Genomic DNA, 14,546 nt, shown 5'->3' on the forward strand with positions numbered 1-14,546 from the left:
GTACACGCTCTTATCACAACTAAAACAAAACAGTATTGTTTTACTTTTCAAAAAAATTGTTGTATATATTAAACCTTTCAAAAAAACCTGTCGTATAGGTATATTAAAATTTTCAAAAAAAGCTATTCTATATACTTCTTACAAAAAAATGTGGTATCAGGAAATGGCACCAAGTGGGACTAAAGAACTATGAAAAAACTTGAACACTATTTCTATAAAACTCTTGTACATAAAGCTCTCGTATATATAATTAATTATATTATATACTATATTTTATCATATTATACATGTACTATACTATATATACTATATATATTATTAGATATACTATATATATTATAAAAAAATTTTTTAAATATTTAAAAAATAAAAATATTTATTAAAAAACGCAAAAAAACTTGGCGCTGCTACAGTAAACTACATGTTAATTTCATTACTTTGAGGTGTAGCAGCGCCAAGTTTTTTTGCGTTTTTTAATAAATATTTTTATTTTTTAAATATTTAAAAAATTTTTTTATAATATATATAGTATATCTAATAATATATATAGTATATATAGTATAGTACATGTAAAATATGATAAAATATAGTATATAATATAATTAATTATATATACGAGAGCTTTATGTACAAGAGTTTTATAGAAATAGTGTTCAAGTTTTTTCATAGTTCTTTAGTCCCACTTGGTGCCATTTCCTGATACCACATTTTTTTGTAAGAAGTATATAGAATAGCTTTTTTTGAAAATTTTAATATACCTATACGACAGGTTTTTTTGAAAGGTTTAATATATACAACAATTTTTTTGAAAAGTAAAACAATACTGTTTTGTTTTAGTTGTGATAAGAGCGTGTACTTGGCGCCTTTTTTTTACCTTTTTTTAAAAAAGGTAATTTTTTGATAGATATTATTTCTTTTTTTTTAATAATATATATACGACAGTTTTTTTTATTTAATATACATATACAACAATTTTTTTGAAAGTATTAAGAGACCTCGAGTTTCCGCTCGTGTACTAGCTTTCCGTTTATGTAACGCGTCGTTAAGCACTCTCGCGACCCGTTCGATCGCGTGCGCTTACGGTACGCTTAATAATTTTCTTTCACCCATTCGAGACATTACCTTTCGTCTGCTTTTCCGATAATTTCTCGTCTATCAAAAATTGAGGCGTTTTTTTCTAGTTAAAAATTTCGCAAGACCACGCAAGAACGTAGTCAAAAATTGATAGAGAGCAAACCTCTTTTCATTGATATAATAAACAGAATGAAATATTATAGCTTATTTATCTGTTTATTAATTTTAGTATTAATCTGTTTTTTAAACATAATTAATCATGCATTCTTTAGTTATTGATGTTATCTGGTGGAAAAAAAAACATACTTATTTTATCGATAATGATCGTAATCGCTGATTACTTAATCGAGAAATTTATCGTAACGATTCGTTGATATCGATAATAGCGAAAGATATAGTTGAAATTATATCAACGAGTCATTTAAATTATAGCTGTATTTGCTATAATTGCATTATGTTTATAATTGCATTATGTTTATAATTGCATTATGTTTATAATTGTATTATATTTTAAAGGTAAAAGATTTTCCCTTCATTAAATCGTACGTTTGTAATATGCTATATCATTATCGTTCGTTACTGATATTACAATTAGAAGTTGTGTACGTCATTAAGTAATGAAGTATCGTTAATTATTAGGTATAGCATTCTATTAAACAGCACATGTTTCAAGACTTTAGTGTATGATTTGTCTAAAATAAATAAAATTAATTATCAAGGTTCAATATTTCTGTTCTATGTATATACTAAATTAATTCTAACAATATTTATCATTTCCAGTCAATTTCATTTTGTGTTTTACAAGATTTTTTGTTTAGTTTATGTTTATAATCTTTTTTCTATGGATAAATAAAATTCAATAATATACCTAAAATATGATATAAACATTTTTTTACACTTAATTCTCTGCCCACACTGTAATGTGGATAATTTTGTTGTCAATCATAGCGTTAACTACAGAAGACGACTTATGCTATATTTTTTAAAATATAAAATTGACTGAAAATTACAAATATTGTTGAAACTAATCTAGGATACTCAGAACAGAAATATTAAACTTTGAGCTATTCAATTTTATTTATTTTAGACAAATCATCCTCTAAAGTCTCGAATCATGTATAAATAACCTGCAAAATAAAAAATTTTCAAAGGTGTAGTAGATAATACTTACTAAGGCATTCACATTCACCAACATATCACTTATTTCATTTAATACGAATTTCTAACAAATTTGGTCACTCGCACTACACTGCTCTGGATTGATAAGCAGTCTTGAGTGTGCACCAAAGTAACAGAACAATGTAGTGCGAGTGACTAAATTTGTTAGACCGAATTCACTATTATTACTTTTTTATAACATTTTCTGATCTGAAAGGTTATGTAAAAATGTCAAATCGTAAGCGCACGCAGCGCGGCTTCTCAGCGCCATCAGCGCACCTAACGTCAGAAATCGGAAACTGGACATTTTAGCAGGACATTTTAGCTGGACATTTTTATCGTATTATTTTATTATTTATTTAGACATTTCGACTTTGGACTATTATAACTTTTTCTACAGCACCTACAGTAAAAACAAGCATACTTTTCTTATATAATTTGGGTATGCGCTATCGATTGAGCCTATTATCAACTCAATCGGCCCAGCCGTTATTGAGATCCGATAATCTCGGCTCGTCTCAACTTTCGGGCTCGCGTAAAGATACACGGTCGGTCTTGCGCTGCGCGTGAACTTGGCGCGAGACACTACCGTGTCTCTTGATTGATTGATTATTTATTTATTTTTTTAAATGTTTGCCTATGTATAAGTCGGAAGAAAAAGTGACAATAAACATGATAAGCAGATAGCAAAACAAATCGTAAAATTAAAACGATAAGTTTATTCTAAGCTATTCTAAGCTATTCTAAGCTTATTTAAGCTATTAAATCATTTTTAAATAATTATATTCCATTATTACTTTAACGTGTAATTTTTGCATAAAATCGTTCCTGCAGAAGTCTCGTCCAAAATCGCGAATTATAATACAAAAGATAAAGTTTCTGAAAAATGCAATACTTCTTACTGATGTTATCGATTTGCTCAATAAATGTGAACATAAATTTTGTGTGGACAAAGATTAATTTTACTCGTGTAAGTAATCTTTTTTTAGAATAAATGTTTTATGGAAAATATTGCGTACATGTAAAACAAACAACACGTCATACGTGTCGTAAAACAGTACATATTGTATCAGTTGTGTGTAAATAATACCGATACATGAGTCACATATAAGGTGCAATCATGATTATCAAATAAACGATATGCAATAATACATATACATGGGAAATCTGTATCTTTACGAAACTATCATAAATTATGAGAATGTAAATAATTTGCATTTTTAAGTGTGCTAATTAGTTTCGAATATGCGTGGTGGCTAACTCGAAGTTCAAGAACAGCGCAAAGTCGAACATGTGCCATGCGTGATGCGAAGTATACATCGGACCACACGAATACCCTTTTCTCATTGGTCGCTGGATCAATGCGCGCGACTCCACGAGTTCCTATGTTTGAATAAACGGTTAATGGCACTTGCAGTCCCTTGTAATTCTCTCGTAATTGCGTTCAAAGTCCCGTAACGTGGGTGTATGGTCTTTTACCGACATTCCAATTCGCGAAACATGAAACCGTTTATTTTACGATATTTGTATGTGAAATGTCATCGCTTAGCTCACTCGACTTCCCGACGACTTTTTCTGCATATTATGTCATCAGAGTGCTAAATATTATTTCGTTAATCCACTCCGCCAACTGTTTTCAATACTGTAATTCATTACGGTTGAAAACGCGTCAATATGTTTTATATTGATATTATTATTTTAACCAGATGGACGATATTTGTTAACAAATGTTTTGATAAAAAATCCAATAACTAAAATAAACTAATAATTGAATTACATTTTTTTCAGCGAGTCTCCCGAGAGATCACGTGAAAAGGTGCACGGCTCGTGATTCCACGTCTGATCCGGTAGCGTTGATTTCGTTTGCGATTCGCAACGCCTGCTACGGTCGATAACGGTGCGGTGGAAACGCGTCGACGTTGCCGTAATCACGCACACACGCTCACTGTACACGCGATGATGTCGCGTAGCAACACGTGAATTCCAACACCAACGACGTAGGCTTGGCAACGTCGCGGCGGCGCGAATTCCGCACTCATCGATGGAGGGTGTATCTCTTGCACGAACCAGCTGACATTCACCGATATATCGATGATGATAATTCTAGCAACATGAGAATATTTTGCGAGATCTAGATCTCGAGACTTCCGGTTCTCTTCGTGTATACCAGTAAAAAAAAAGTTTGACCGATTGCAAGAATCGCGTCTTTGCCATCATTATTATCTGCATACTGAAATGTAAAAAAAATCAGTGTCATAACATTATAAGCTAGAAGTCCGGAATTTCTTGAAAAGTGAATTGCAACATATATTAAAAAGCCATTAACGATTGTTCTGATTTGCAAAAATAACTTGAAAACTGTGAGATTTTGTCTTCGATTTGATGTGACAATGTGCAAAACTCTGCAATAATTTGATATAACGTCTGTAAAAAAAATATCCTGTCTATTTTAAAACATGTTTTTGCACGTGAATATTTCACGACGTCTACGTGTCTGGTCTGTTATTGCGCGACGACGCGATTCCGCCGTCTTTCAGCCCGCTCGACCCGCGGCGGTTCGGGCTTCGCCAACGCGTTGGTCTGGCAACGTCGCGGGCGGCATAGATTCCGCTCCGCAACCGCAACCGCACGTTTGCTGGGCCGCCATGATACCAAAGCCGTGCTGGCCGTGCAACGGTTTCTCCGCAGTGACGCGCAAGCCGCTGCCGACGACGCGACGTGACGAACATTGGGTGAATACAGCTGGCCGGCTGCGGGTGTTCCGTTACCGATCCTGAGCACTTTTGTGTATATCCATTAATAGAAACCACCGGTTTGATAAAAGAGCTGCCTTAGACGGCGGATAGATCATCTCCGATCGATCCTAATACGATTTTCGAAGTTCAAGTTCTTCAGGAGAAATCTCGTCGCGCTTTAACTACTCAAAACTCTGGAAGTTGAGAAAATCCCTGTCGATTCCGAGATCGCGAGAGAGGATTCAATTGTTTCACCGTAACGTGCGCGATTAAATCGAAACAAAAAGTCAACCGAGCAAACAACCGAGGAAGACCGAGCAGAAAGTTGAGGGAAGAAAGAAAATCTTGAAGACTTTATGAGCATGTTCGACACGGAAAGGTTCATCGAGGAGATAGAGAGGCGGCCGGCAATCTACGATGTGAATCGCGGCGAGTACAACGACCGTAACGCCAAGATGACCGCGTGGGACGAGGTCTGCCAGGTGATGGTACCGAATTGGGCGCGCTTGACGGACGAGGAGAGAAATGTGGAAGGTATATGGCACGCCGTCACGATTGATCGATCTGGATTCCTTCGGCTGCATTATCACCGAGCGCGGGAATCCGGAAAATTTAGCATTGCAGCGAATCGGTATTTTTCGCGTGATTATTGCGATTAGATTGATATCGGTCTTGCGATTAGATAAGTTGAATTAAAGATTGCGGAAGAGAGATAAAAATGTGTCGCTTCACTGTATATATTTCTCATCTGAAAATTATAAATAGACTTTATTTTTATGATATTGATTATATAGATTAATTATTACTTTATTAAATCCAAAAATATTTACAAAGAAATTTGAAAATATTTTTAGACTTTTTTATGTTTTTGATGTATTATGATCTCTTCAAAATTATATCTTTGGCGCAAATATAATTAAAATTGATATTTTCGGGTATTTTTATTTTCTCTTGCGTTGTGAACAAAAATTATGTTGCAGAAAAAAAGGAAAGATTTTGTAAAAATCTCCAAATTTTCTTTTACGTAACTAAAAATTTTTATTTGTCTTTTTCATCGACAAATCGATCAAATTATTGAATCGTAATTTTAGAGAAAAATTTGCGTGGGAAGTGGAGAAATATAAGAGACTATTTTATGAAAGAACTAAAACTCCAAAAATCGCACAAATCCGGCCCGGCGGGACGAAAACGGAAGAAGTACATGTACTTCGATCGATTGTTGTTTCTCATGCCAACGGTGGAGAACAGAAGGTATCAGCTATCTAAAAACTAAAAACTAAAAATTAATATAATCGAAGCGATAAATCGTTCGATTACATTCGATCTGTTTTTAGAAGTTCTGGAACGCTGAATCTTTGCAAATCGGAGGAGAGCGAGGGTGAAGTGGACAATCCCGTAATCGAGGAATACGATGTACCTCTTGCCCATGGCGGCGCTTCTATAACGGGTAGCAGGGAGTATTTTCAGGCAGGTACTCCCTCCTACAAAGTGTGTCCACGTTATTCAAAACAAATCTGCGAGACATCTTTCGCAACCTTCGACAACGAGATACACGACATCCTTTCTTCGCACAGCAGCCAACGCGTTACCCTCGACGAGGACGATTACGACAAAATGTTCCTTTTGTCATTACTGCCGATTATCAGGCAAGTGCCGGAAGAAAAGAAGCTAGATGTCAGAATACAGATGCAACAAGTCCTAGCTATGGCGCTTCGACCGTCCGATAATAAGTAAGTCAGTTTAACGCGTTTCTCGGGGATCAATATGTGTCGGGTGGAGAAAGATTTTAAAATTATATCTTTACAGTGACTTATTTATATTCTATTTTGGTCCGTCCCGTTTAATATTTTATCCGATACATTCTGGAAGATCTGCTTAGATTTTTTTAATTATTGCAGTAAAATAAAATATAATGTCGTTACACAGATTCTGATTCTAATAAATATTTAAAGATGTTTTCATCTAGATTGTATATTAATATTTTTACCAGTATAAGTATGTGTTCGGCAAAAGTACTTTGATATATTTAAAATCTTGTCTATATTGTAGATATAGATACCTGATTGTTATAACCTAGCAAGCAAAATATTAATAGTATAATAGCAGTTTAACAGCAAATTTTTGGTAAGATGCGCGGTGACCTGCGACTGGAACTGCAACTATCCGAATTGCAACACAAAATGTACTCAGACAGCGAGCGCCATCAAACGACAGTGCACCATCAACTTCATTTTTGCTATTCAACGTCGATAATGTTATTATCTGCTGCTTCGCCAGTTGCAATTTGATAACTTGAAGCGTTGATCGCTGTTGTTAGATGGCGCATATAGTCTTTTAGTATGGCGATTGTAAAGTGTAAAATAAAATGTATAATGTAACGTATAATTTTTCAAGAATCAACAACGACGAAAAAGGCTATGAGAATTAGAATCGCGGACACTGGAGCGCAAAAAATGTTATAGATTAATATGCGGAAAAATCACAAATACAAATACGCACTGTGAACTGATGTATCGTGCCAGACGGCGCTGTGTTTGATCATTATTGATGAGTTTGTTTTTTGTTATTTTGATTTATTAATTTTTATCATCTTTATATCTTAATCATTTTAATATTTTATCCATATTTATATTTCAATTATCTTCATATAAGTTTTTAATATTTTCCATGCGTATCTGTTTGTCGAACTGAAGCTGGCTTGAAACTGTAACCGAAACATATTTGTGATTTTATAATCTTTGCACGCAGGCTTTTTTTGTCGTTGTAAAATAAAACACTTCCACAATTTCTATCAGCATTTTGTAATCTGTCGTTGTGTTACATTTGCAAACTATGTCAGATTTTAACTGCAAATCCTGTATTTGTCATATTTCATTAAATATAATAAATACTGTAAATTCTATTGCTCTTTAGCTGATGAAGTTTGCTGCAAATATTTTGCAATATTTATTTTCGATAAACTTTATTATCTGGGAGGATGTGATGAAATTTTAAGTTATCGAGTAATCTACCGAGAATACGAGTTACATCTGAATATTGAGTATAAGATGCAATTGAAAAAATATTATAAAATGCACAACAAATAGATTTTGTACTTCTTAAGGTAAACGTAATGTAAATACTGCGTCTGTGATATTACGTTCTACCCGACAATCGAAGAGATAAAGACATATATGTTGTGTATGACGCAATCATGTCACGATATGATTTAAAAAAAAATATATATATATAATACATATATATTATCCCATTTGATTTTATTCTATTCAATTTTTCCATGATCGTATCAAGAGACACGGTAGTGTCTCGCGCCAAGTTCACGCGCAGCGCGCAACGCAAGCGCAAGACCGACCGTGTATCTTTATACGCGAGCCCAAAAGTTGAGACGAGCCGAGATTATCGGATCTCGATAACGGCTGGGCCGATTGAGTTGGCAATAGGCTCAATCGATAGCGCATACCCAAATTACATAAGAAAAGTCTGCTTGTTTTTGCTCTGTGTGCTTTATAAAAATAAATATATGCATTCAAAGTCGAGAAATCTAGAAAATCATCATCTCGCTAGGATGTCGCGTTGAGATGTATGTCGCTCGTGTCTTATTGGTCAGCGTCATTCTAACATGGCGGCGCTCAGACCTGTCAGCTCGCAGTTTTGATGTATATATTAATTACATTTATATATTAGTATCGGTCGTAAAATGTATAATAACGTGTTGTGGAGACGAATAAAGATAGTGTATATCAAAAATAATAGTATTCTTCATAAAAAAAATTTTTTTCGATCTTATAGCATTTTCGATTATACAGGATTTGAACGACCCAGGGTTGGTTAATGACGTCATTGCAACCTCTTTACCAATGAAAGACTTGCATTTATAGTAAAATAGTGATTGATCAACCCTGGGTCGTTCAAATCCTGTATAATCGAAAACGCTATTAAAGTGCAGAAGTGTACACTCTCAGTATTCTGTAGTTAGTTAATTAGTGGACAGAAATATAGCGTTTTCGATTATACAGGATTTGAACGACCCAAAATTGGTTAATGACGTCATTGCAACCTCTCCACCAATGAAAGACTTGCATTTATAGTAAAATAGTGATTGATCAACCCTAGATCGTTCAAACCCCGTTTATTCGAAAACGCTAATAGCGTTTTCGATTATACAGGATTTGAACGACCCAAGATTGGTTAATGACGTCATTGCAACCTCTCCACCAATGAAAGACTTGCATTTATAGTAAAATAGTGGGCTTGTTCGTTTTAGCTGCACTGGGGCAGCTCTGGGTCTGCTCTAAACAAGATAATACAGGACAAACTATTTATCTGTCCTGTATTATCCTGTGTAGAGCAGAACCAGAGCAGCCCCAGTGTAGCTAAAACGAACAAGCCCAGTGATTGATCAACCCTAGATCGTTCAAACCCCGTTTATTCGAAAACGCTAAAAGTGTACTTTGTGCAGATGGTGGAATCTGCAAGTTTCTGAAGTTAGGTGCGCTGATGGCGCTGAGAAGCCGCGCGGCGCGCGCTTACGTTTGTTTGGCTATTTGCTCATTTAAATTTTTAGATGTTACATAGAAAAATATTAAAATTTTATAGTTATTTGAGTTATTAATTACTAAAGATGTCCGAATAAGCGCGTATCAATCCAGCCTGCCGCCGAATGCAAGCGCGCGAAGAGATACAACCGCTCAGCGATTATGATCGCTTTCAAGCGTTTCAAAAATCCTCCTTCCTAAGTGATAAAAATATCGAAGTTGTTTTAATAGGTTTGCCATATGATTAAAATGTTTATAATCAGTACAGCAGTGTTACAAACTTTTGTCCTAGGTTTCCACGCACACAATCGAGGGACCATGTCATGTGCTGCGCAGAACGCTTTACGCAGCACATGAACATATAGCGTTTTCGATTATACAGGATTTGAACGACCCAGGGTTGGTTAATGACGTCATTGCAACCTCTCCACCAATGAAAGACTTGCATTTATAGTAAAATAGTGATTGATCAACCCTGGGTCGTTCAAATCCTGTATAATCGAAAACGCTAATAGTCTTTTGATTGTTGCGTGGTAACCCAAGCCAAGAATTGGTAACGCTGGAATACAGACTAATGCAGGCAGAAAATTATTAAAATTTTATAGAAAGAAAATTTAAGCATTTGTTATTGGCATTTAAAAATGTAATAACTATACAAAAATGAGTTAAAGATTTTTGGAATTTTAAAACAATCTATTTCTCTTATTTTATATAAAACACTAAATAAATTTTTACTATACGAACAATTACAATATCATTAACATTAATTTAACTTTTTTAATAAAAAAAATTTCCAATTAATGCATCTCAATATAATATTTATTTATTAAAACATCTTTTATTTACTATCTACATTGAGTTTACATTTTATAAAGTACAAACATTGTTTTTTTATCTATATAAATAAATTTCCATTAAGTTTTATGAATACTATTCGAACTCGTATTAAAAGCTTTGCATTCTAACACACACGAAAAATGGAGACATCTAATTCTACAGCCGGCAAAACTTCGTCGAATAACAATACCACGCGTGGTGAGAAAGTAAGTGCATTATAGCAAGTCATTTTATAAAATTAATTTTATCCCGAAATTAATTCGTTTGGTGAAAACATTGGAAGATAGTTTTTCATTTACATTATACTCGTGCACAAAAATAAACTATAATATTACAAATAGAGAACATGAACTTTAAGGTACATCTAAATATACACGCAAACCTTCCAAAAAAAGTTGTTGTATATATAAACACGCAAACCTTACAAAAAAGTTGTTGTGTATTTTACCTAACAAAAAAGTTGTATATTTAAAAATCAACAAATTACCTTTTTAAAAAAAGGTAAAGAAAAGGCGCCAAGTGCACGCAAATCTTCCAAAAAAAGTTGTTGTATATATAAACCTTTCAAAAAAAGCTGTCGTATATATTATATATTAACCTTCCAAAAAATTTATCTTCCACAAAAAAATGTATATATATTAACAAATAACAAACCTTTCAAAAAAAGTTGTTGTATATATAACCAAATAAAAATTTGCTATATATTCTGCCTATAAAAGAGGTGATATCAGAAAATGACGCCAAGTTTAAATAAAAAACCTTTCAAAAAAACTTGTATGTATATATTTTAAAAAAAGTTGTATATACCAAATAAAAATTCGCTATATATTCTGCCTATAAAAGAGGTGATATCAGAAAATGACGCCAAGTTTAAATAAAAAACCTTTCAAAAAAACTTGTATGTATATATTTTAAAACAAGTTGTATATACCAAATAAAAATTCGCTATATATTCTGCCTATAAAAGAGGTGATATCAGAAAATGACGCCAAGTTTAAATAAAAAACCTTTTAAAAAAACTTGTATGTATATATATTACGAAAAAGGATTATATTTATTATATTTAATTATATTTATTATATTTATTTATTAAAAAATTTTTCAAATTTAATCAAAATAAAAAAATATTACAAAATTTCGCAAAAAACTTGGCGCTGCTGTACTAAACTATTAACTTACATAAGATTCGCATCGCAATACTTTAACATGCTCCTACTCATTCCAACATACTTTAATCTATAGTATATGTGACGTAATACTATAGTTTAGTTTGGAGTATTAGAACGAGTAGGAGCATGTTAGAGCAAGCGATGCAAACAAATTTCGGCTCAAACAGACTAGAGCGACGAAGCGGCAAGTGGCGATGCTATAGCCAATCAACTTACAATTTTACCGTAAGAACAAGAGTTTAATTGGCTATCGCGTCGCCGTTTGCCGCTCTGGTCAGTTTGAGTCATTATAACACTTAATCACATGTAAATTGTAAAATTATTGCTCATTTTCATTCTCTATAATATTTTAAGATGTATTTAACATGTAGTTTAGTACAGCAGCGTCAAGTTTTTTGCGAAATTTTGTAATATTTTTTTATTTTGATTAAATTTGAAAAATTTTTTAATAAATAAATATAATAAATATAATTAAATATAATAAATATAATCCTTTTTCGTAATATATATACATACAAGTTTTTTTAAAAGGTTTTTTATTTAAACTTGGCGTCATTTTCTGATATCACCTCTTTTATAGGCAGAATATATAGCGAATTTTTATTTGGTATATACAACTTGTTTTAAAATATATACATACAAGTTTTTTTGAAAGGTTTTTTATTTAAACTTGGCGTCATTTTCTGATATCACCTCTTTTATAGGCAGAATATATAGCGAATTTTTATTTGGTATATACAACTTTTTTTAAAATATATACATACAAGTTTTTTTGAAAGGTTTTTTATTTAAACTTGGCGTCATTTTCTGATATCACCTCTTTTATAGGCAGAATATATAGCAAATTTTTATTTGGTTATATATACAACAACTTTTTTTGAAAGGTTTGTTATTTGTTAATATATATACATTTTTTTGTGGAAGATAAATTTTTTGGAAGGTTAATATATAATATATACGACAGCTTTTTTTGAAAGGTTTATATATACAACAACTTTTTTTTGGAAGATTTGCGTGCACTTGGCGCCTTTTCTTTACCTTTTTTTAAAAAGGTAATTTGTTGATTTTTAAATATACAACTTTTTTGTTAGGTAAAATACACAACAACTTTTTTGTAAGGTTTGCGTGTTTATATATACAACAACTTTTTTTGGAAGGTTTGCGTGTATATTTAGATGTACCTTAAAGTTCATGTTCTCTATTTGTAATATTATAGTTTATTTTTGTGCACGAGTATAATGTAAATGAAAAACTATCTTCCAATGTTTTCACCAAACGAATTAATTTCGGGATAAAATTAATTTTATAAAATGACTTGCTATAATGCACTTACTTTCTCACCACGCGTGGTATTGTTATTCGACGAAGTTTTGCCGGCTGTAGAATTAGATGTCTCCATTTTTCGTGTGTGTTAGAATGCAAAGCTTTTAATACGAGTTCGAATAGTATTCATAAAACTTAATGGAAATTTATTTATATAGATAAAAAAACAATGTTTGTACTTTATAAAATGTAAACTCAATGTAGATAGTAAATAAAAGATGTTTTAATAAATAAATATTATATTGAGATGCATTAATTGGAAATTTTTTTTATTAAAAAAGTTAAATTAATGTTAATGATATTGTAATTGTTCGTATAGTAAAAATTTATTTAGTGTTTTATATAAAATAAGAGAAATAGATTGTTTTAAAATTCCAAAAATCTTTAACTCATTTTTGTATAGTTATTACATTTTTAAATGCCAATAACAAATGCTTAAATTTTCTTTCTATAAAATTTTAATAATTTTCTGCCTGCATTAGTCTGTATTCCAGCGTTACCAATTCTTGGCTTGGGTTACCACGCAACAATCAAAAGACTATTAGCGTTTTCGATTATACAGGATTTGAACGACCCAGGGTTGATCAATCACTATTTTACTATAAATGCAAGTCTTTCATTGGTGGAGAGGTTGCAATGACGTCATTAACCAACCCTGGGTCGTTCAAATCCTGTATAATCGAAAACGCTATATGTTCATGTGCTGCGTAAAGCGTTCTGCGCAGCACATGACATGGTCCCTCGATTGTGTGCGTGGAAACCTAGGACAAAAGTTTGTAACACTGCTGTACTGATTATAAACATTTTAATCATATGGCAAACCTATTAAAACAACTTCGATATTTTTATCACTTAGGAAGGAGGATTTTTGAAACGCTTGAAAGCGATCATAATCGCTGAGCGGTTGTATCTCTTCGCGCGCTTGCATTCGGCGGCAGGCTGGATTGATACGCGCTTATTCGGACATCTTTAGTAATTAATAACTCAAATAACTATAAAATTTTAATATTTTTCTATGTAACATCTAAAAATTTAAATGAGCAAATAGCCAAACAAACGTAAGCGCGCGCCGCGCGGCTTCTCAGCGCCATCAGCGCACCTAACTTCAGAAACTTGCAGATTCCACCATCTGCACAAAGTACACTTTTAGCGTTTTCGAATAAACGGGGTTTGAACGATCTAGGGTTGATCAATCACTATTTTACTATAAATGCAAGTCTTTCATTGGTGGAGAGGTTGCAATGACGTCATTAACCAATCTTGGGTCGTTCAAATCCTGTATAATCGAAAACGCTATTAGCGTTTTCGAATAAACGGGGTTTGAACGATCTAGGGTTGATCAATCACTATTTTACTATAAATGCAAGTCTTTCATTGGTGGAGAGGTTGCAATGACGTCATTAACCAATTTTGGGTCGTTCAAATCCTGTATAATCGAAAACGCTATATTTCTGTCCACTAATTAACTAACTACAGAATACTGAGAGTGTACACTTCTGCACTTTAATAGCGTTTTCGATTATACAGGATTTGAACGACCCAGGGTTGATCAATCACTATTTTACTATAAATGCAAGTCTTTCATTGGTAAAGAGGTTGCAATGACGTCATTAACCAACCCTGGGTCGTTCAAATCCTGTATAATCGAAAATGCTATAAGATCGAAAAAAATTTTTTTTATGAAGAATACTATTATTTTTGATATACACTATCTT

The 14,546-nt window shown here is 32.7% G+C and overlaps 1 protein-coding gene and 1 long non-coding RNA gene across 3 annotated transcripts; one reads left to right on the forward strand and one right to left on the reverse strand.

The window, feature by feature from the left end:
- Positions 1 to 323: 323 nt before the first annotated feature.
- Positions 324 to 2,382, reverse strand: LOC136997048 (uncharacterized). The gene is made up of 2 exons (XR_010887860.1): positions 2,246 to 2,382; positions 324 to 1,152 (listed from the first exon to the last, which is right to left on the reverse strand). It is a non-coding gene; the product is annotated as an uncharacterized lncRNA (long non-coding RNA).
- A 2,454-nt stretch (positions 2,383 to 4,836) lies between these two features.
- On the forward strand, positions 4,837 to 8,205 carry LOC105675261 (Dorsal interacting protein 3). 2 transcript variants are annotated; one of them, XM_012372260.2, is made up of 3 exons: positions 4,837 to 5,501; positions 6,059 to 6,218; positions 6,305 to 8,205. In XM_012372260.2, exons 1-3 carry the CDS (start codon positions 5,324 to 5,326, stop codon positions 6,699 to 6,701), a joined length of 735 nt encoding a protein of 244 aa, XP_012227683.1. In that variant the 5' UTR covers positions 4,837 to 5,323; the 3' UTR covers positions 6,702 to 8,205. The 2 variants fall into 2 exon arrangements, with proteins under 2 accessions (XP_012227683.1, XP_012227682.1); XM_012372259.2 differs by having other exon boundaries at positions 4,876 to 5,501; positions 6,302 to 8,205.
- Positions 8,206 to 14,546: the final 6,341 nt, after the last annotated feature.

The sequence above is a fragment of the Linepithema humile genome, chromosome 1, assembly GCF_040581485.1.
Source record: "Linepithema humile isolate Giens D197 chromosome 1, Lhum_UNIL_v1.0, whole genome shotgun sequence".
Classification (NCBI taxonomy): Eukaryota; Metazoa; Arthropoda; class Insecta; order Hymenoptera; family Formicidae; genus Linepithema; species Linepithema humile.